We start from the raw sequence: 22,673 nt of genomic DNA, 5'->3' as shown, positions 1-22,673 counted from the left end.
ATCCCTGCTTAGATCCAGCAAAATTTGGTATTATTTTGTCTTCATTCAAAAATAAATATTTATAGAGGGCCTACCATGTGCCCCTTATTCTGCAGTGAGGGTCCTGAGGATACAATAGTCATAGTTTCTGCCGATAGGAGATGAGGTTTTCTCTCCATGATTAGCATCTAATCCTGTAACATTAGTCTAGAAAGTTTGATTACTAGTAAATCACTCAAAGCTCTACCTTCATGTTTTGGAAACAGAATGGTGGACTCATTTTGTGCCTTCCCCATCATCAACCTTGGCTTGCACTTACGACCCATGACCTCCTCTTCCATGGGGCTTTTGAAAGAAAATGGTAAGTCACACTGCTTAAGTGTGGTAGCAACACAGTGACTTTCATTATTTTGTATTCATTTAAAATGCAAAGTCAAACAGCTAGTATTGAACAGTCATTTCCTTTATATTTCATTTCGAATAATGTGTCACAAGATAGAGATTTCAGAAACAACCACTAATAACTAATTTTCAGCTCCTTTATTTGAACTTTAGAGATTGGATTTTTTTTAATGTGTGTAAATATTGAAGGTTTTAGGAAATTATAAGAATAAATTCTTATAATTTTAAACATCTCTCTATAGTTGAGTTTTTGTTGTTTTAAAAAAATATGTATTTCTTCAAAAGAAAATATAGGTGACCCTCTAATGTCCCTTAAGTGTGATTGAGCAACTCTGTGGAACTTGGTGAGCTATGTGATGACCTTGGGGGCTGTTGATTCAAATAAACTATTTTGTAGTTTTCCCTCTTTTTAACTTGTTACTCATGTTCTTGAGCTTCAGGATGTCATTAAGAGAAAACTCTTCTTGTAGAGTGGGACTTTGATTGATTTTGGAATACATTTTTGAAAATTTGCAGAATAAACTCCTCCTTGGGTTCTCAAGGCACTGTTGTTTAAAATTTCCTTTATCCATCTACAATTTACCAGCCTTTATTTGTTTGGATTATTATAGAAGGAATTTAAACATCAACTGGAGGCTCATCAAACACATTTTTATTAATCGAACCAATATTCATCCAAACTATTACTGTTTGTGAATATAATGTCAGAATCTTGAACACATACAATAGGTCTATTTAAAATTTGTGCTTGTTATATTTGTCCATAGCTTAAATTCTTTTAAGGCTTGATCAGCTAATTTGAAGCCCCAGGGTAGTAGAATAATGTGTGGGTCTCAGTTGAGTCTAGCATTAAGTATGTATGTGAAGAGGTAAATGCTGTCAAAAATTCCTCATATGGTATAGCGTCCAGTAGGTGAAATAGTTTTAATAGATAACAGTCTTAAAATTTGATAACCCTAGGGACTTCCCTGGTGGTCCAGTGGTAAAGAATCTGCCTTCCAATGCAGGGGACACGGGTTTGGTCCCTGGTCGGGGAACTAAGATCCCACATGCTGCGGGGTGACTAAGCCCATGTGCCACAACTACTGAGCTCTTGTGCCTCAACTAGAGAGGCTGCGTGCTGCAAACTACAGAGCCCACATGCTCTGGAGCCCGTGCGCCACAACTAGAGAGAGAAAACCCACACACTGCAACTAGAGAGAAGCCCGCCCGCTGCAACGAAGAGCCCACATGCCTCAACGAAATTCCTGCGTGTCACAAATAAGACCCGGCGTAGCCAAAAATATAAATAAATAAATAAATAAATAAAATAAATAAAATATTAAAAAAAAAAACCCCCGATGACCCTGAAAGCTGAGGTTTACAGCCCTTAACTACGACGTAGTGAAAGTTCTACTAATTGTGTGACATTTAGAGTTTATTCAGGATCATCCTAAGGGTTGATGAAAGCCTCTATTTTCAAATACCATCCACCTCAGGTAAATCACATGTGTCTTTCCCTTGTGGAGGAGCCTATTAGCCCATTGAAGTGTTTGATAATTCTCATGGCTTTAGTTTGAAAGTAGATATGTGAGTCTTCTTTCTCTGTATATGTGGAGCTTACTATACAGGAGCTTGACCACTGTTTGTTTAGTGCTAAAGGTAAGATAGAAGACCTTTCTTCTAAAATATTTGTTGAGAGAATCCCAGTTACTATCTATAGATTATTGTGAAATTGTGAGTGGAAGGCTGGCACCTACATGATATGTTTTGAGATTTGCTAAAGGTTCTAGCTGTGCAAAAATGTTCTGCTGAAATATCTGAAATATTTACTAATAGAACTATAGCTTCATGAAAGCTAAAGAATTCATATACTTATCACAGTGACTGGCACATATTGGGCATTAATAAACATTTGTTAAATGAATGTGTGAATGAATGAAGAAAAATTGAAAGGAGAATCCACTCAAATGAAATATACTTCTGTATGTATCTATGTGTCTGTTTCTACACAGTAAGCTAAAACTTGATAACTGATAAAAGAAAAAAGAATTTGGGAAAATAAAATACAATAATAACAGCAGTGAATATAAACATGTAAAAGAATAACACTGGACACTATCTTTTTATAGTTCTTATTTATGCTGATTATATGTAGACTGCACAGATACCATAAAAATAAGTAAAATGTTATGCAGTGTACTTTACATGATTTAAAACCAAATTGTTGGGCGGATTATTAGTTCTATGATGTAAGTCTCTCAATACTCATAAACCTCATGGGAAATTTAAAGTTAAACAGGCTAAAAGGATAAAAAATGGCAGTAAAAATCATTATTTCCAAATGCTACAGGGTAGCTATTCTTTTTTCCTTAAAATGAAAGGTATTTTTAATCAAATAAGAATGGGAATTTCATCACTGCTTTGTTGTATGAGTTTTTTGTTTTATTTTGTTTTGTTTTAAGCTAAACTGCTCTTTTATAATTGCAACATTTTTAAAAATAAGGGCAGAAATATCTGAGGGCCTGTGGCCAGAAACTTATTTTATGTAAGCTACTAGTAAAATGTGAAAAATGTTGATTTTCTTTTTGAATAACCTAGGTGTGGTCCTGGCTTTGTGTCTTGGGTGAAGAAATAATGAATATATTTTTTATGCTTGCTAATTTTTTAGTTCATTTTAAGGCTATAGTCTAAAAATTTGTACAACAAAGCCTTTTTTGTAACTCTGTTTAGTAAGTTACAGCTTCCCTGAATGTCTGAAACAGCCACTGAGGTCTGTTTAATAACAGAATGTTGCTTAAATTGTGAGAGAATATAGATCTTGTGGTTTTCTCTGGGGTGTTTGGTAATTTACTGGGCTCTTAAAGTTGCCCAATTTTTTTTTAGGATAAATAAATTATTCTTATTAAAGGAAAAAGGAAAGGAAATTAGAACATAGGAATTAAGACAAAGTCATGATTTCTATCCATTTGACATATAGTATATAATAATAATATATTTATAATATTATATATGTAAATGTATGTACCTTATACTGCTTGAAACCTTGCCTTTTAAGGCAGTATAGCACAGTGATTAAGAGTGAAGGCACTGGAGTTATTGTAGTTACTCTAATGAGGTTAGAATTCTGACCCTGACAGTTTCTAGCTGGGAAACCTCATTCAAGTTAATCACTCTGTGACTCAGTTTCCTCATTGGTTAAATTGGGAATAATAACAATACCTACCTAAAGTTTTTTTGATAATGCTTGTAAAGTGTATAACATACATCCTAGTGCTTAATAAATTGAGCTGTAATTCTTAGCTACAGTTCCCTTGATATACATAGTAAAGCATGATAGACTTGAAAAGGCTTTGACCTCCTAAAGGGCGTATTACTAGAAGCACAAGACACACCTCATTACAACATTGCCTTACACTATCAAAGCACTGAACTCAGGAAGTGAGGTTTATGGTTATTGTGTAAACACAATCATGGCAGCCTTTCCTGGATTCAACTATTTTTGCCATTGTCATTGTTCGCATCCTGTTCTAGACCTTGACTCTTCCTGTTTGCCCTCCTATTTCAGTGAATTTGGAAGGTCATTTTTTTTTTAAATTAATTAATTAATTTTGGGCTGTGTTGGGTCTTCGTTTCTGTGCGAGGGCTTTTTCTAGTTGCGGCAAGCAGGGGCCACTCTCCATCGCAGTGCGCGGGCCTCTCACTATCGTGGCCTCTCTTGTTGCGGAGCACAGGCTCCAGACGCGCAGGCTCAGTAGTTGTGGCTCACGGGCCTAGTTGCTCCGCGGCATGTGGGATCCTTCCCAGACCAGGGCTCGAACCCGTGTCCCCTGCATTAGCAGGCAGATTCTCAACCACTGCGCCACCAAGGAAGCCCTGGAAGGTCATTCTTAAAATGATATTCCTCAAGCACCCCTTTCACTGGTGATTTTTCTCCCCATCTTTATGATTCTAAGGGAATAGGCCCATGGTAGAAACTCTTTAACAGACTTTTTCAAAGAGAGTTCTAGGAAGGTGGCCATGTGTCAAAGAAGCCCACGTTGCTCTCCATAAGAACCAGTTCTTTGTGTGGCCTGGTGCACATCCTTTCAGTTCTCTGTCATCCTCAAGGAAAGAATGAAACTGCCCTCAAAGAAAGGGATGAAAGGTTAGAAAATGTCCTTTTCCTGTATGGCTGCTTCTCAGATATTAAAACCTCTCTACATAATCATTGGCAGGAGAGAAGAGGACCAATCCCCCCAGACTCTGCTCTTGGCAAGATTTCTTACCTCTCCCTACTTGCTAGGTTCACAGCCTTGAGACCCTCAGGATGAATCTTATTAAATATGTCCTTTAACTCTGTCTACATTAGTCTCCACAAGACACCAAGGACTTCCAGGTCACCTCTTGTCATCAAAACCCCACTCTCTATATAATTCTGTATGTCTTTCTTTTCTGACTTTATCCCTCACCCTTCCCACCTCTGAAACCTATTTACTGTTCTCCTTGAACTGCTAGCCAGTAGCCAGCAAAAATCCTGAATCCTTAACCTCTTCTAAGTGTTCCCTTCACCTTCTTGGTCTAGTTGAAATCTGTGCTCTGTCCGCAACCCTCAGGACATTTATTTCTCTGCTGCTCTCTTAAGAGGTGATGGTCTTCTCTCTCTCTCATGCTTCATGTCTCTGGGACTAGAGATGGGGAGGTGACCTCCTTATTCCTCATGCTGTTTCGAGACCATTCTCCCTCCCTCGTTGCTAAATCTCCCAGCTTTGAATATCATGTCATCAAATGATATCCTTCATTACCTCTCCTTCCTACTGTAATCTATTGATTTGTATCCATTCTCTCATATCCTAAAGAATTTAGCCTCTGGATCCTTGTAACTTTCACTAGCTCTAGTCTTGTAATAACTCTTTGTGATTTTGGTATCCAAATAAATAAGCTCTCTAACTCATTGGCTTCTTGATTCCTTGAGCTCTTCTCCTCCAATGAGTTTGGTGCCTGTCATACTATATACGTATATATATATATACATATATACACACATATACATATATATGTGTGTATATATGTGTATATATATATTCTCTGAGAGTTATGGCCTAGAGACCTTTGAAATAGTTCCAAAATCTCATTTTGAAGAGCACCACCAGTCAACCAGACTACCTTCTAAACTCCAACATTTTTTTTAACTCCTACTGGGTATCTGGGGGCCCCCAATGTTCATAGGCCTGGAGATTAATTTTTGAATTTTTTCTCGAGCTATACTCATTCTCTTGGTAATTTTATCTAATCCATAGCTTTAACTACCATTTATATGCAGATGACTCCACATTTATATCTCCAGCCTGGTCATTCTCCTCAATTCCAGTTCACATTCAAATGGTTAATCAACATTTCTGCCTGGGTTTTTATTAGGCATTTCGAACTTAACATGTCTGACTCAGGAACTTTGTACATGTTGTTTTCTGCCTAGAAAGCTCTTTACCTTAGACGTCACAGCATCACTCCATTACCAATTCTGGGCTTTGTCCTGATGGCTTCAGATCAGTGAAGCCATCCCTGACCAGCCTATTATAGTAGCAACTATACCCCCCACCCAGCCCCATTTACCAATCCTGCTTTATTTTGATCTCTAACACTTAAGTCCTCAGGACATATTGCCTATTTTACTTATCTGGTTTTGTCTACTCCTGCTAGAATGTAATCTCCATGAATGCAGATAGTTTTGACTAATTAATTCATTAATAAATCCCTTGGGCCCAGAATCATTCCTGGAACATAAGAAGTGCTCACTATATTTTGTTGGATGAATGAAGATACTGCTATTTTATTTTCTAAAAGAGTGGTAACAATTTTCATGTTTATTTTTTCTATTCAATGAGGAAAGTTATCTAATTTATCAGAATAAGTATTTTCACCAATGGAGCTCAAATATGTTGTTGTCATTTTGAATAAAAAAATTACAGCTAGAAAAAATACAGCTGTGTGTGTGTGTGTGTGTGTGCACGCATGTTTCAGAGCATATCGTGAACAACCATGTAAGGAAAGACTTCTGGGTACAGAATACCTAAAATTGCTAGTTAAATATTAAAAAGATAACTTTAGTAACCTGGCTGAACTGCCAGGAAAGGACAAAAATAATAAAAGCAGAAAATATAAGAAAGCCTGATTCCATAGGGGTTTAATGTTCCTTAGAGTAATTTGTTTTTTAGGGCTCATACTTATTCCTGGTGGCCTAGAACTTTCCTAGTTTAAAAAAAAAAAACAACTGGCATCACTTTTCTCTGTCTTCCTGTCTGTCTATCTATCTATCTATCTATCTACATATCTATCAGCATTTATTGTACATGCATGTATTTGTTGTCTGGCCTCAGGTATCTAGAATTAGATTAATAGAAATTATTGTTTCATAATGCATTATCATCACTTGTCCATGAATTGCCCTCTTTAATTTATTTTTTGTATTATTTAGTATTATCATGAACACAAATAAAATCATCCCTCAGCCCAAAAACTATAATATTGACAGAAACTATCATCTACTGTGTGCCTTTTGCAAATTCTGTCCCTTTGCTTCCACCCCAGATTTGGAGGAATTCTGTTACACTCTTGGTACTAATCCTTTGTTAATTATATTGTGACTAGTCTTTTCACTTTATTTAAGGTGTCTTTGATAAACAAATAATATTGATTTAAATACAGTAAAATTTAGCAAAAATCTTATCCTCTCCGGGATAATAAAAGGGCTATGAAGCACTTTAGATTTGCTCTTCCTCCGTTTTGAATTTCTTACTATCATTTTCCATTATTTCAATTTTCTCTTTTTTTTAAACTTTAGTCCCACAAGCCATGCCATAATTATTATTATTAAAGATAATGTTTATTTAGATATACCTGCCTCCAGGTAGATTAAGAATTGAGAAAAACAGACATTTTTAGAATGAAATACAGATGGACATGAAATATCCTTCCTTTTATTTAGGCCTTCTTAGAACTGTCTCAATAATATTTTATAATATTCTGCATTTTTAAAAAAGATTTATTTCTATGCATTTGATGTTTTTGATGCTATTTTAAATGGTGTCTAAAATTTTATTTTATCCCCATCCCCTTTTCTGGAATATAGAAATACAGTTGATCTTTTTGCACGGACCTTATATCTTTATGGCTTTTATAAATTAACTTACTACTTCTAGTAGTTTATCTGGTTTATATGTTGATCATTTTAGACTTTCTATATACACAATCATGTTGTCCATGAATGATGACAGTTTTTGTTCTTTCCTTCCTATTCTAGAGCTTTTATTTATTTTTTCTTACTTTATTGTGGTAGTGAACACCTCCTACACTATGTAAAATAGAAGTGGTGAGAAGCTTTCTTGTCTCATTTCCTATCTCAGAAGGAATTATTATATATGTTAGCATTAAGTATAATGTATTGTGTTTGTTATAGACTCTCCTTATTATACTAAAAATTTCCTAGGTTGCTAAGTTTATCATGAATCGATGTTGTACTTTATCAAATGATTTTCTTTTTCTCTCTTCAGATGATTGTATGATTTCTCTCATTTGTTCTTTTTTTTAAATTAATTTATTTATTTTATTTATTTATTTTTGGCTGTGTTGGGTCTTTGTTGCTGCGCGCAGGCTTTCTCTAGTTGCGGTGAGCGGAGGCTACTCTTTGTTGCGGTGTGTCGGCTTCTCATTGTGGTGGCTTCTCTTGTTGCAGAGTACAGGCTCTAGGCCCGCAGGCTTCAGCAGTTATGGTATGTGGGCTCAGTAGTTGTGGCTCAGGCTCTAGAGTGCAGGCTCAGTAGTTGTGGCACATGGGCTTAGTTGCTCTGCAGCATGTGGGATCTTCCCTGACCAGGGCTCGAACCCGTGTTCCCTGCACTGGCAGGTGGATTCTTAACCACTGCACCACCAGGGAAGCCCCTCATTTGTTCTCTTAATGTAGTGAATTATACTCATTGGTTTTCAGATGTTAAACTAATCTTCAACCCTGGAATAAACCTAATATGAATTCAATTTGCTAATATTCTTTTGAGGGTTTTTTCATTTTATTGAAGAGAGAAATGACCTGTAATTTTGCTTGTTTTCATCTTCTTTCAGTTTTAGTAAGTTATGTTTATAATGATATTCTAAATTGTCAAAAGTATTGCCATAAAGTTGTCCACAGTAAAGTTTATACTGATGTCTTCTTTTTAATTTTTGATATTAATTATTTAGGTGCTCTCTTTCTCTCTCTCTCTCTGCCCCCCCTCCTCCTTCCTCCCTGTTTCTCTTTGGTCAGTTTTGCTAGTCAGTCAACTTTATTGTTTTCTTTTTTATTTAAACCAAATTTTTAGCTTTGTCAAATTTCTCTATAGTGTACTGCTATTTCATGAATTTCTATTAATTGCTATATTTTCCTGATCTTCATGCTGTTGTCAGCTCTGACTGAGCACCTTGAGACCCTAATATTTGTTATTTGGTTTTACTTCAGCATTTACTCATACCAATGAACACTTTCTAAATTCTGTTATATATGGTATTGTTATCTAATAAGTATGATGCAATCTTCTCTCAGTAAAATGGATGAGTTTTTTGAGGACATCAGTCCTTCTTTAAAAATAGCCGCAAAAAAAAAAAAATAGCCGATAGAAAGTGGAAGACACATGAGATCTCAAAAAATGTTTTATAAATAGTCCACATTCCCCTGTGAAGATCGCTTAAAATGAAACCCTCGCAATTAGACTCATTTTAAGATCAATAGCAAATTTTTAGTTTTCATTTCTTTTTGTTATAAAAATACATATAATCATATTAAAGAACATTTGGAGAAAAGAAAAAAGTTGTCCATTAGTGCCACCACCCTCTCCATGATTAACAACTTGGTTTATTTCCTTCCAATTTTGTTCCCTTTGCATCTTTTTAAAACCTAGTGGCTATACAAATTTTGATTTTTTTCTAATTAAGTCTAATAATTTCCCTTCATTAATTGGATATAAATGTCCCTTTCATTTTTTCCCAGTGATTATAAGAGAATTCTCCTCCACGTACCCGGGTAGCAAACTCTCCAGCTTCTTCACCTGCCTGCCCCTCCAGGGCTTACTCAGTGTACTAGTTAGCTTGGACTGCCACAACAAAATACTATGCACTCGGTGGCTTAAACAACAGACGTATTTTCTCACAGTTCCGGAGGCTGGAGGTCTGAGATCAGGGTGCCAGCATGATTGGGTTCTAATGGGAGCTCTCTTCCTGACTTGCAGCCTTGTAGCTGTTTTCTCACCTGGCCTTTCCTCAAACCATACATTCAAAGAGAGAGAAGTCTCTGGTCTTTTCCTATCCACTAATCCCATCATGAGGGCCGCACACTTATGATCTCATCTAAACCTAATTATCTCCCAAACATGCCATGTCCGAATACCATCTCATTGGTGGGCAGGGCTTCAACACATAGGTTTTGTGGGGACACAGTTCAGTTCATGGCACTCAGTATCAGAGGGGGAAAAGACATGTTCTTTGTTCCTGCCTTCTGACAGTGTGTGAAGGCAACTGAAGGAAGAAAGGGAGGGAGGGAGGGAGGGAGTCTCAACTCATTTCGGAAGTGGAAAATAGATTTTTTAAAGTAACAAAATCTAAGATAGTAAAATCTCTAAATAGATTGTTTTATGCAAGTTTCCACTATATCACAACAGGTGGAGTGGGAGGTAGTTGATGCTTGTCTTGTGTACATTTATTTATTTATTTATTTTATTGAAGTATAGTTAATTCACAATGTTGCATTAGTTTCAAGTGATTCAGTTATGCAAATATATATATATACACACACACATATATATTCTTTTTCAGATTCTTTTTCATTATAGGTTATTATAAGATATTGAATGTAGTTCCCTGTGCTATACAGTAGGTCCTTGTTGTTTACCTATTTTATATATAGTCCTGTGTATATGTTAATCCCAAACTCCTAATTTATACCCCCCCACCCCACTATCCCCTTTGGTAACCACAAGTTTTTCTATGTCTGTGAGTTGCCTTGTGTACATTTAGACTGTTGATAGTTGCCCTTTTAATTCTGTCCTTACCAATCTCCCCACATTCTACTGTAATCATTAAGTACTTTCTCATAAATACTTTCATTTATTAGTGCAATTTCAGTTATTATTTTATACCAAGGTGATTATAAAAGATTTGAAAAAATGAAATTTAAGATATTTAAAATATTTTTATTATTTTTGCCACAATGGCTACTCAAAATATTAACTGAAGGATAGGTGTTTATAATAAAATGATAGAACAAATTTCTTTTTAATATAATAATATACCAATAATAAGTTTCTTTTTATATGTTATCTCCTTGGTTCTGATGGGATTTTCAGGAATGGCCAGTCTGACTTTTCTCATCTTTCAGGTGAAGAAACTAAGTATCAAGAAGCTTGCAACTAGCTCAAGTCTCACCAGTATCAGGCTTCTGATTCTCAGTTCTTGTTCCATTTTATTGTTTTGCTTTATAGATGTTCATATTGTCTTATATGTAGCAATGAATATTTTGCTCTATAACTCTAAAATTAGGATATTTTAAAGCTGTATTTCAAGGCAGAACAGAATGATTCAATATACGATGAGCTTATAAAATGACTATTTCGTGGTACATTTAATGTTATGAACTGAAAGCTCGTATAAATTTGTATGATTTTTGAATCAGTTTTAGTCCATCTGATCCCATACAGTCTAACTTTTGTGTTTCTTACTACTCTACATATTTTTTTAAATTGCATTTTCAGTCAATCTTAAAAGTTCATCAATGATGTTACTGCATCTGCCTTTATATTGAATTATAAGTTGGTTTGTATTGCTTTTTCAGTATGTAACAATATAATAGGAAAGATAGCTGTCTTGTATGATTCCCCACTGCTCATGTTAACAGACATTTCATAAAAGCACAAGTGTTTTATTGTCTGCACAACTTGCCTCATCTTTTTTAGGAAAATGTGAAAAATATTTTTAATGTACCAAATTCTAAACAACCAAAAATTTTCATGCTGGGAGAATGCATGCTATGATATTAAAAGTGTTCAGGAAATCTCTTAAGAGATACTTATGGGGTGTAAAAACTGTTTTCGATCCGTTACAAGCATGCTTGTGTCTTGAATCCAGGTATTTCTCTGTTCACCATACACTCTGTCAGGAAAAGAAGAATGAATACGCTTTAGCTAATTTTAGGCCAATTTTTAAAATCTCAAGACAGATTGGATATATAGTCAATAAATATTGATGGTGGGAGGAAGATGTATTCCACAGTGAATTACATATATTTCTTATTCGAACAATCTCAAAATATAGTTGATTCAAATATGAAATTTCTTATTCAAAATAATCTTGAGATATAACCTATAATTTTAAAATTACAGATAGGCAATTCATTTATATATCCTGAAGTAAGATTGAGAGAATATCTTTTGGCCAGTGATGTACAGTAGAAATAAAATTTGAGAAACACTTATAATTTACAATTTTCTAGTAGCCACATTAAACAAGTAAAGAGAAGCAGCTGAAAGAAATTTTAAACACACTTTTTATTTAACCTAAAGCATATATACAAAATTTATCATTTCAATATGTAATCAGTATGAAAAATTATTAACATATTTAACATCCTTTTTTTTTTCCTTACTAAGTCTTTGAAATCTTGTGCATAATTTAACACACTGTACATCTCAATTCATACTAGCCACATTTCAAGTGCTCATGGGCACACTGTTACCATACTGACAGCACAGCCTTGGATTTGGGGCTGCACCAGATCTCGGTCACTCATTTCTGTGATAATGCTTGGCACATAGTAAATGGACAGTAAATGTTTTAAAAAAGAGAAAAAGGAAGCAACGAAAGGTAATAGGATAAATTTGTAGTCAGATAGAACCATGTGTATACCCACTTACTAGCCGGATGCCCTTGGTTTGGGTATTTACCCTTCCTAACCTCTGTGTCCTTTTTTGTAGGAGTGAGATATTTGTATCTGCCTTTCAGAATTATTGTGAAAGTGTTGAAGTATCATAAGCTGAGCACCTGGTTGGTTCCCTTTCATCCCATTTCTTTTCCGAAATCTGAATTAAGTCACATATTAGATGACTTAATCTATTTGTATCCACTTTTATTAGATCTTATTCATTACCCCACCAAACATAGTACTTTTTTTCAGTTACATGTGAGTGGAAAGGAAGAAGCTAGAATCAGAGAGTAGGAGGTTCTTGGCATCAAAAGTGGAGCCAAGGACAATTACGTTCAGTTGCTTAGCATGCTGTGGAATTAATTGCCTGTGATCTTAATTATAAATAATTTATAAAACAGCCTTTAAACACGGAGGCCTACATTTAGATATAGGAACAATTCTGGTAAATCAGTTTCATCCTGATAGCCAATTTAAAACATTAATGACACCATCACTTCAGATCTTCTCACTTCCCTTCTGCTCAGGCCTGACCCAGGGCCCCGGGACTTGCAGAAGGAAATAGAAGGCCTCACACACATGCGTACACAATATAACCTACAGGCAGAAATGAACAGAAAACATTATATGTATGTTGTGGGGCTGGCTTCATGGGTATGCGACCCTTCAGTCACATAGGACTCCACCCTCAGAGGGGGTAAGTGCTTGGGGCTTAATGCTCTGTGGTTGCCATTGTGAAATTCTTAATAATTTTACCTTTAAAATTGTGGTTTGTGAGTGAGTCTGATAGGATAATGGAACATGCACTGGAAGCTTGGAGCCTTGGTTCCCAGTTGGTTCCACCTCCCGGCCCCTCCTCTGTCCCCGGGGATGGGGTCTTGACCACCCACTTCCAGGTTCCAGCCCAGTGACTGCAGCCACCCTCTGCCCCGGATGCGGGTCTGGATGCAGGAGCAAGAAAGGTCCCATGGGTGTACGCAGCCCGCACGCCTATGTGGGTCTGTGCTTGCCCAGCCAGTGCCCTCATGCTCAAGGGAGCACATTAAATAGCAAATAAAACCACACCATGACAGACTGAGAGAGACCGCTGAATAAATGAAAACCTGGTATGATGTGATGAAGAATTACCCAGTTACACAGTTAATCCTGTGTAAGCACTATGCAGCTCATAAAATAGAACACTGTCAGTGCCCAGTAGTCACCCCTCCCCCACCATTTCTCTTCCCACTAAGAACACTCTTATTCACCCCTCAGAGTTAACCACTAGCTTTAGTTTTGTGTTAATAGTGTCTGTGCTTTTCTCTCTAGTTCTACCATTCAGAGTGATGGTGAATTATTTGTACATATTTTTAAAATTTATGTAAATTAAATCATACTGCATGTATTTTCTGTGACTTACCTGTTTTGGTCCACATTACTTATAAAATTTGTCCATGCTGCTAAATATTACTGTAGTTTGTTATTTCCACTGCTGTACAGTATACCATTTTAGGAATATATCATGAAGTTTTCAGTCTATTCTTGATGCACGTTGAGCTGTTTTCACTTTAGGACTGTTATGAACCATACTGTGTATGTCTCCTGGTGCACATGTATAAGACTTTCTCTAGCGTTTATACCAAGGAGAGAATTTTCTGGTTCATGGTTTATGTATACCTTCAACTTCTCAATAATGTCAAACTATATTACAAGATTAGTACTAATTCACATTTACACTTGCAAAGAATGAATATTCCCATTGTTTCTCAACCTCTTCAGGTCTTAGAATTGTTAAACACATAAATTTGTGCCAGTCAGTTGGGATTCAGTGTTTTAAAAATTGTTTACTTTAATTTGCATTTCTCTGATTTTTTATGAGATTGAGCATTCTTAACATATGCTTCTTGGCCATGTGGATTTCCTCTTTTAAAAAATCTTGTTTAGTTGCTTCTTTTCCAATTTTCTTTTGAGTGTCTTTCTTATTAAGTAGTAAAAACTCTCTGTAAAATTTTATAAACTGCAACTTTGTCCATTGCATGTGTTGAAAAAATTTCTCCAGCTCCATGGTTTGTCCTTTTTTTTTAACATCTTTATTGGAGTATAATTGCTTTACGATGGTGTGTTAGTTTCTGCTTTACATGGTTTGTCTTTATATACTCTTTTATGATATCTCTTGATAAGTAGAAATTGAAAATTATCAATGTTTCCATTATGACTATTTCTTTTTGTATCTTGTCTTTAAAATGTGAAATTCTTTGCTACCTAAGGATCATTGAATTAGTGTCCATTATTATCTTCTAAATTATTTATTGCTTTTATGTATATATTTAGGTTTTTAAGCATATTGGAGGTGATTTTTACGCAAGGTGTGAGAGAAGGATCGAGTTTTATTCCCTCCTCATTCTTCCCCACTCCCCTGTCATAGAGACCCTCAATTGTCCTAGAAATGTTTACTGAGAAATCCCTTCATTACCTAGTGGTCTTCAGGGCCACCTCTGCCATATAAATGTCCACGTATGCATAGGTATGTTTCTGTGCTCTTTTTCTGTTCCATCAATCTGTTTGTCTAGCCTTGGAAGAGTACTACTATACTCTCCTAATTACCATATATTTATAATAAATCTTTTGCCTAATTTTCTAGTTGTTTGTGACAGGAGGTCAATTCCCATAGCAGTTAATATTTCATAAGTAGAAGACATATTTTCTTTATACATAACTATGACTCCCTCCCATGAACAATAATAGAATTTGTATGTATCTATTTATTCTTCCCTCCTTTCTCTTTAACCCACCACCAGATTTTGTTAGATACGTGTTTTTCTCTTACTCTATACCTTATACTTTAAATATACCTCTTTTTGATCATGTAGTTTACTAATTCCAAATGATACTTTTCCCCCTTGACTATAAATGATGTTGAAATCGGCTACTCACATCATTTACCAACTTCTTTTCCCTCTTAAAATTTCAGTTAGTTATTTATTAGTTGTGTCATCTAGGCTAGGATAAAAATCTTATGTCACACTCATTTTTCTTGAGTAATTTGTAGACATTTCTCCACTGTCTTTTAGCTTGGGGCTTTGCTTCTCATAGGTGTATTGTTCTTTTGGCCTGGCTATTCAAAAGATTCTTTAATTCTGCATTCTAATAATGTTTCTGAGATATGTTTTGATAAGCATCAAACTGAGACAGTTTTTTTTCCTGATATAAAGTATGTCCTTCAATTTGAAGATCCTAATTTTATTTTATTTTGGTAATTGCTCCTGAAACTATGTCCTCAATATATTTTTATTCTATTATTTTGTTCTTTTTTCTTCCTTTGCCTATTCCCTATGTGTATCATTTTCTTGTAATTCTTTTAAAGTCTTTCTTTATTGTTTTTCACGTTGTTCTCTTCTATCAATCCTGTTTTCAGTGTTCCATAGTCAGTCTTCATTTCTCTTTTTTAAAAAATTCAATTTACCTAAACAAAAAACAAAAACAGTTCACCCATTTCTTCCACCCTCCATCACCTGCCTCTGGCAGCCACAAATCTATTCTCCATATCTGTGAGCTTAGCATATATATACATAAACATATATGTATTCATAGATTCCACATATAAGAGACATCATACAGTATTTCTCCTTCTCTGTCTGACTTATTTCACTTAGTATAATGCCCCTGAGGACATAGGTCTTCATTTCTGCAAATGATTTTATTTCTTTCCATCAGCTCACATGGTTATTTCTATTGTCTGACCATATCTTTCTTCAGCTTTTACATTCCTTTGCAGTGGGGATAGTTATTTAATAGAAACAATTACCTTTTTTTCCCTCCGAAAACCTTACGCAATATGTTTGGTCAAAATGTTTACATTGTTTGTGGCAATATTTTTCATCCCTTTTGTTCCCCCTGGAAACATTTTTCTTGTGGTATTTATCCATCATATTTTTTAGCATCTTTTCCATTTTATTTGTTTCTGCAGTATTTTTTGTATACCTTTTATGCTAGTCCCTTTTTTTTTTCATTACTCACATTGTGGTGAGTTCTTCCTGTACCAGCCACTTGTAGGGGTTTTGGAGGTTTGTGTATGTCAGGGGTCAGAGCAGTTTTCCAGGTTAATGGGAGATACCACCAATGACACAGGTCCCTGTTTGTACATGAGTTCCTTTAGCCTCTACTTTCCGCTCAGCCATTCTGTGCCCACTCTGAGGGACAGCTCACATTGCTGACTGTCTCTTGTTACCCCCACAACAAGGAGGTTGAGTCCTGAAAACATGCCTCATCCCTGTGTGATTCCTCATTCAGCCCCCTTTCCTGACTTCTTGAGACCTTGTAAGAACGTGGTCCACGGTGCTTCTGCTGTCAGAATAAGCACCTCAGTTCCGTTTTTCTGAAGGGATTTGCTCCTCGGGTTGTGGCTACTTGTTGTAGCGAGCTATTCTCTGCATTGTCTGAGATCTGCAACCATGGGCATCTTTAACCGCCCTTTCTTCCACTCTCGTTTAACTTTCATGTATATTTGGAAGCTCTTTCTCGGATAATGTGCTTCCGAGTTGTGGATGTCTTCTCATTTCATCTCAGGAATTTGCTTTTCTGATTTTTTCATTTTTGTTATTATTTTTGGACTGTTTCTAAGAGAGGAAGGGGCAAAGACTATATTTTTACCTCAAAATTTACAAATGAAAAAGCATGATAATATTTTGAGTAACCAAAGCAAATGCCAAGAAGCAAGCCTCCCTGAAAGATCTGCAGTTCATACAATAATGTTCAGCACAAAGCTCTTATTATTACCTATCTGTACTTTTATGTTAAATGATAGTCTTATAATTTCTTCAGAAGTTACCGATAAGGTGTAAAATTAAACATAACATTTTAATAGGGTGTATTAATTTGTTAGGGCTGCCATAACAAACTACCATGAACTGAGTGGTTTAAAACAACAGAAATTTATTCTCTCACAGTTCTGTAGGCTACAAGTTCAAACCCAAAGTGTTGGCAGGGCCATGCTCCCTCTGAAGCCTCTGGGGGGGACCCTTTCTTGTCTGTTCCAGCTTCTGATAGTTCCAGGCATTCCTTGGCTTGTGGCAGCATGACTCCAATCTCTGCTTCTGACTTCACATAGCTCTCTTCTACTAGGTCTGTGTGTCTCTCCTCTTCTCATAAGGTCATGAGTCATACTGGATTTAAGGGCCCACTCTACTGCAGTATGACATCATCTTAATTTAAGTAATCATGTCTGCAATGACCCTATTTCCAAAAAGATGACATTCTGAGGTATTGGTGTTTAGGACTTCAACATTTCTTTTTGGAGGACACAATTTAACCCATAACATATGGTGTAGTGTCTTTTGGTAGAGAATGGATAAGCTGATTGTTGTAACTCACAATTTATTTTTTAACAGATAAGTAATATTTTTGTGAAACAAATCTAAAGTATTCTTAAAAACACATTGTGCTTTTTATAACAGCTATATTGAACCATTGAGACATATTGATTTCCTTATTTTAATACTGTGTTTAAATTTGTGTCTTTGTTAAGTTGGGAAAAAGGTGTTTGGAGACCTGCCAGTGATTATTATTTCAGGAGATAGAAATATAGGCCAACATTGCTTAGTTATCTACTTATGGACAGATAAATACTTATATAAAACTATAAAAAAAAGTGTTATGTAGCCAAGGAACTGTGGATATTGGAATAGTATCTTGTTTTAGTTTGAGAGTAACAAAATCTATTAAATTCTGACTTTAATAATTTGATAATTCTAACGAGGTATTTATTTCAGTTAATGGAGAGAAATGTTATTTGGGTAAATCATCCATTTTGAAATAAAAAATTTTTTTAAATAAATTATGTTTTAAAATTATCTTAAAAATCACTGAAGAACTAAAAAGACAGTGGAGAACTCTACTGGTCAATTTTTGATTGACCACCTATTAACCAGTGTGAGAAGCAGAATATTCAAGTGGGAAACTTGTTTATGCCATGAAAGCATTGTGATACTGCACACCTGGGAAGAGGAAGCGTGTAGGTAAGGAGGACAGAGTCAAGGTTCAGGGCCTGTCCATGTTGGAGACTTTTATAAAAGAACCTCCCTACATCAAGCCAGTAAGAGCAATCTAGGATGTATCCCATTTCTTCTCCAACCAAAGCAAAAACTTTTTAAAAATGTGAAAAAAGAAACATTCCTTGAGGAGTTGTGACCACTCACAGGGTCTTGCATGGATTTGTACCTTGTGTATGCATAGCCTAGCTTAGTCAGGGAGCCTCAAGTTATAACTTAGGTTAAGATGATTTCCAACTGGTAATGCCCCCAGGCTGCCAACAGAAGGAAATGTAAACCCTCTTGAATGAAAGGAGCTTAAATTAATTTTTAAGGGCAATGAAGATCAAGGAGTCCATAATATCTAATCACATAAAGAAACAATGCAAAAGGTACAAAAACCAGCTAAAAAAATACACAATAGTAACAGGCTCATTCAGATTCACATATTGGAATGATCAGTGTCAAATATTAGAACAACTATACTTGGTGTGTTTAAAGAAATAAGAGAAGTTAAAAATATCTGTAGAGAATAGGAAATTATAAAAAGTGACATAAATTTGAAATTAAAACAACAGAACTTCTAGAAAATAAAAGCGCAATAACTATATTGGCATACTTGGTAGCATATTGGATACAGCAGAAGAGATAACCGGTGAAATGATAGTAAGGTTAGAAGAAATTATCCAGAATGCAACATAGCAAGACAAGTTGCAAAATACAGAAGAGAAGGCAAGAATGATACTATGAAAATACTATGAAGAGATCTAATATCCCTATGATTAGAGTCCAAGAGGGAGAGGATACCCCATCTAAGGGATATGGCAGAGGCAATATCTGAAGAGTTTTTGTTAAGTATTCACTTTTTAATATCTAGAATATCACTTTCATAACTGTGTAACTTTTAAACTAGTAGTTAAAAGTAGCATTAAGCATAGTACATAACACAAATGAGGGCAAGAAGAGGGAGGAAAGGAACGTGGTAAAATAGAAAATGAAAATTAGAAGGTAGATACAAGTAAAAAATTACTATTGTTTATATTCATCTATAATTATTATCATATACGTTGAACAAAATGGAACAAAATACTCCAGTTAAAAGTCAAAGAATTTCAGAGTATAGGGGGAAGAAAATCAACTATATGTTGTTTTTGAGACACATTTAAAATATAGACTATAGAAAAGTTGAAGTAAAAGGTTTTTCAGCTTTCTTTTGACTTCTGTATACATAGTATATATATTTTTATCCTTTTATCAATATTAAGAATATAAAAGGTGATATCACTATAGAAATAGACTTAACAGAAAAAAGAAAGGGAATATTGAGAACTTATACACAATAACAAGGCTTCTGGAAAAATATATACTACCCTAACTAACTTAACAAAACAATAGAAAACCTGAAGACTTTTGCAATTATTAAAGAAAGTACATCTTTGTGAAAAATATTTTCCCCAAATTACCAGGGCAAATGATTCTGCTGGTAAAGTCTATCAAGGATTCAAGGAATAAATTAATATTATATTTCAGAGGATGTTAAAAATTTATATTTCAGAAATATAAAGGATTTATTTTATTCTAAGTCCAATCAGGAGACCTATACTACATAGTGATTTAAACTGGGGAAATTTAATATAAAGAGTTATTAAGACATGGTAAAAGAGATGTCAGTGAATTCTATAGGGTATTTTAAGGCTGAAGGAGAGTATGCAGAGATGGAGGATTTTGGAAGGGGCCTCCCTCCCCAAGACTGGAGAAGGTGTAGTTGCAGCCTGTTGGAGGCAGAGAAGTTCCCTGTGTGGCTGGGCCGTAGCTGGTCTGCAGTTACTGGGTGAGCAGGAAGCAGCCTTCTGAGTTGCATGCGAGCCTCAGTTAAGGACAGACACACCGGCATGCAGGCATGCAGGGGAAGCGGGCATGCTGCTGTGGGTGAGAGGCCTGGCGGGCCTGGTGTCCACTTTGGGAGAGGATAGATGAGCAGAGGGAGTGGGAGAGCCAGTGCGGGCAGGAGGTCTGGAGTGTGATGTCTCTATTTCTAGGGCTGTCAGAGAGTGATCACCAGGCCAAGCTGGGGCTGTGAGTTTGCCAAGGGATCTATACCCTATATAAAAATATATGATATACCAAAGAGGTGGCACTACATATGCATGGGAAAAAAAAAGGGATTTTTCAATACATTGTACTAGAAGAAATATCCTTATAGAAAAAAGCACAACTAGACAACTATTTCACATCCCCTCACTCTTGGGGAGTAGTGACTAAAGGGGAATATTAGGGGGGCTTCTGAATGCTAGAAGTGTTCTGGTTCTTAATCTAGTCAGAGTTAACAAGGATGTTTGTGAAAAGTTACTAAACTGAATTCTCATGTTCAATTTTCTGCATGAATTACATTTTAATAAAAATGTTAATCTTTTAATTTTATAAGACAATATAGTGAAATATATCCAAGGTCGTGGAGTAAGAAAGGATTTCTTAAACAAGACACAGTATCGCCAAATGTAAATGAAAGAACTGATTCACTTACCTATATCAAAATTAAGAACTTCTATTCATCAAATGTACCAAAAAGAGTAATAAGACAAGTCACAGAGTGGGAGAAAAAAATGACAATATATATATCACCAACAGTTCTCTAAAACCTAGTGTATATAACAGATTTCTTCAAACTAGGGCGAAAATGAGAAACAACCTGCCAAAAACTGGACAAAAGACTGGAAAGGGAGTTTAAAATCCAAATTCCTTATGAACTTATACAAAGATGCTCATCCTTGTTGGTGATTAGGTATATGCAAAAGAAATCTAGGCGATCCCAGACCACACCCACCAGATGGTTATAGATCTAAAAGACTGAGAGTACAAAGTGTTGGTGAGGATGCTGAAGGCTGGGGATGCTCATACCCTTACTGGTGTCAAGTAAAGCTTAATGGCAGTGATTCCACTCCTTAGCTCACTCTAGAGCAGTGCCTCTCACCCTGTACTGCATAGTTTCCACACAGACTTTAATGTGCAAATGAATCTTGGTAAGATGAATATTCCGATTTAGTAGGTCTGGGTTGGGACCTGAGCATCTGCATTTCTGTCAGGTTCCCAGATGATGAGGATTCTGCTAATCCATAAACTTGCATTAGAGAACCTCTGACACACATAAATTAGGAGGCATATACAAGAATGTTCAGGGACTTCCCTGGTGGCCCAGCGGTTAAGACCCCATGCTCCCAATGCAGGGGGCCTGGGTTCCATCCCTCATCAGGGAACTAGGTCCCGCATGCTGCAACTAAGAGCCCGCATGCCACAACTAAAGATCCCACATGCCACAGCTAAGACCCAGCACAGCCAAATAAATAAATAAATAAATATTAAAAAAAATAAAAAAGAATGTTCATAGCAGCATGGTCTGTAATAACCCCAAGCTGGAAACAATTCAAATGTCATCAACAGCACAATGATGAATAAATCACGGTAAATCCAAGGGAAGAGTATATTGCAAGAGAGCGGACAACCTGTATCTACATGCAGCAACATGGATGAATTTTATAAACATGATGTTGAGCACTAAAAGCAAAACACAGAAGTATTTTGGTAGATCAAGTTCAAATAAAAAGGTAAAACTAAGCGTTATAGTTTAGTACTATTGGTACATTTATAAAAAAAGACAAAAATGTTTAAAAGAAAAGTCAGGGAAGTAGTTAGGTCTTGGGAGAGGGAAAGTACTTTGATTGGGAAGGAAACATTCTGGGGTGGGGCAAATATATTGTTTCTGGTACTAAGTGCTCCACTCTTTGTTAAAAACTGTGCATATAACATATAGTGTACTTTCCTCTATGTATGTTACACTTTTACAACAGTAGATTTTTAAAAGATCAACTTCACCAGGAAAAGCAAGGCTGAGCACCTCTTCTGCTAGAGGCTTGGGAGTGGGACATCTTAGGGTGACCAACTGGCTCAGTTTGCCCTGGACTGAGGAGGTTCCCAGGATCTGAGACTTTCAGTACTAAAGTAGAGGCAGTCTAGGGCAAAATGGGATGGTTGGTCACTATGCATCTAGACAACTTTACACTGCAGAGGCCACTAGGGACAAAGGATAGGTTCTGAAGATCTCGTCATGTATTATAAAATTATGAAGCAGGCAGAGTCTTTAAACTGGGGTTTAAAGCAAGAATTGAAGGGCTAAACCCCTGGAGAGATTTATTTGGAGTTTCTAGTTAAAACAACTAGGACAATGGCACAGTGTTAAACAATTTGTTAGGTTTCTTGAGAGGCTCCTGACAGCCCAGCCTTGTTCTGCCTGAGCAGCCTTGCAGGGTATTGTGGGCAACTTCTGGAGTTTGGCTGGGTTCTCTCACCTACACTCTACCGTCTGCCTAAACAATTCTCTGGACTTAAGTCTCAGG

General features: G+C 36.0%; 1 protein-coding gene across 1 annotated transcript in view; it reads left to right on the top strand.

The window, feature by feature from the left end:
• IQCM (IQ motif containing M) overlaps positions 1-22,673 on the top strand; it is a 371,389-nt gene that overhangs the window by 66,370 nt on the left and 282,346 nt on the right. Inside the window, exon 5 of the mRNA XM_036853473.1 lies at positions 3,441-3,461. Within this exon, the coding sequence (XP_036709368.1) occupies positions 3,441-3,461 (21 nt within the window). The remainder of the gene's footprint in view (positions 1-3,440; positions 3,462-22,673) is intronic.

This window comes from Balaenoptera musculus, chromosome 5 (genome assembly GCF_009873245.2).
Source record: "Balaenoptera musculus isolate JJ_BM4_2016_0621 chromosome 5, mBalMus1.pri.v3, whole genome shotgun sequence".
NCBI lineage: Eukaryota > Metazoa > Chordata > Mammalia > Artiodactyla > Balaenopteridae > Balaenoptera > Balaenoptera musculus.
The sequence above is the reverse complement of the archived record's forward strand: the minus strand, read 5'-3'. Positions and strand labels throughout refer to the sequence as shown.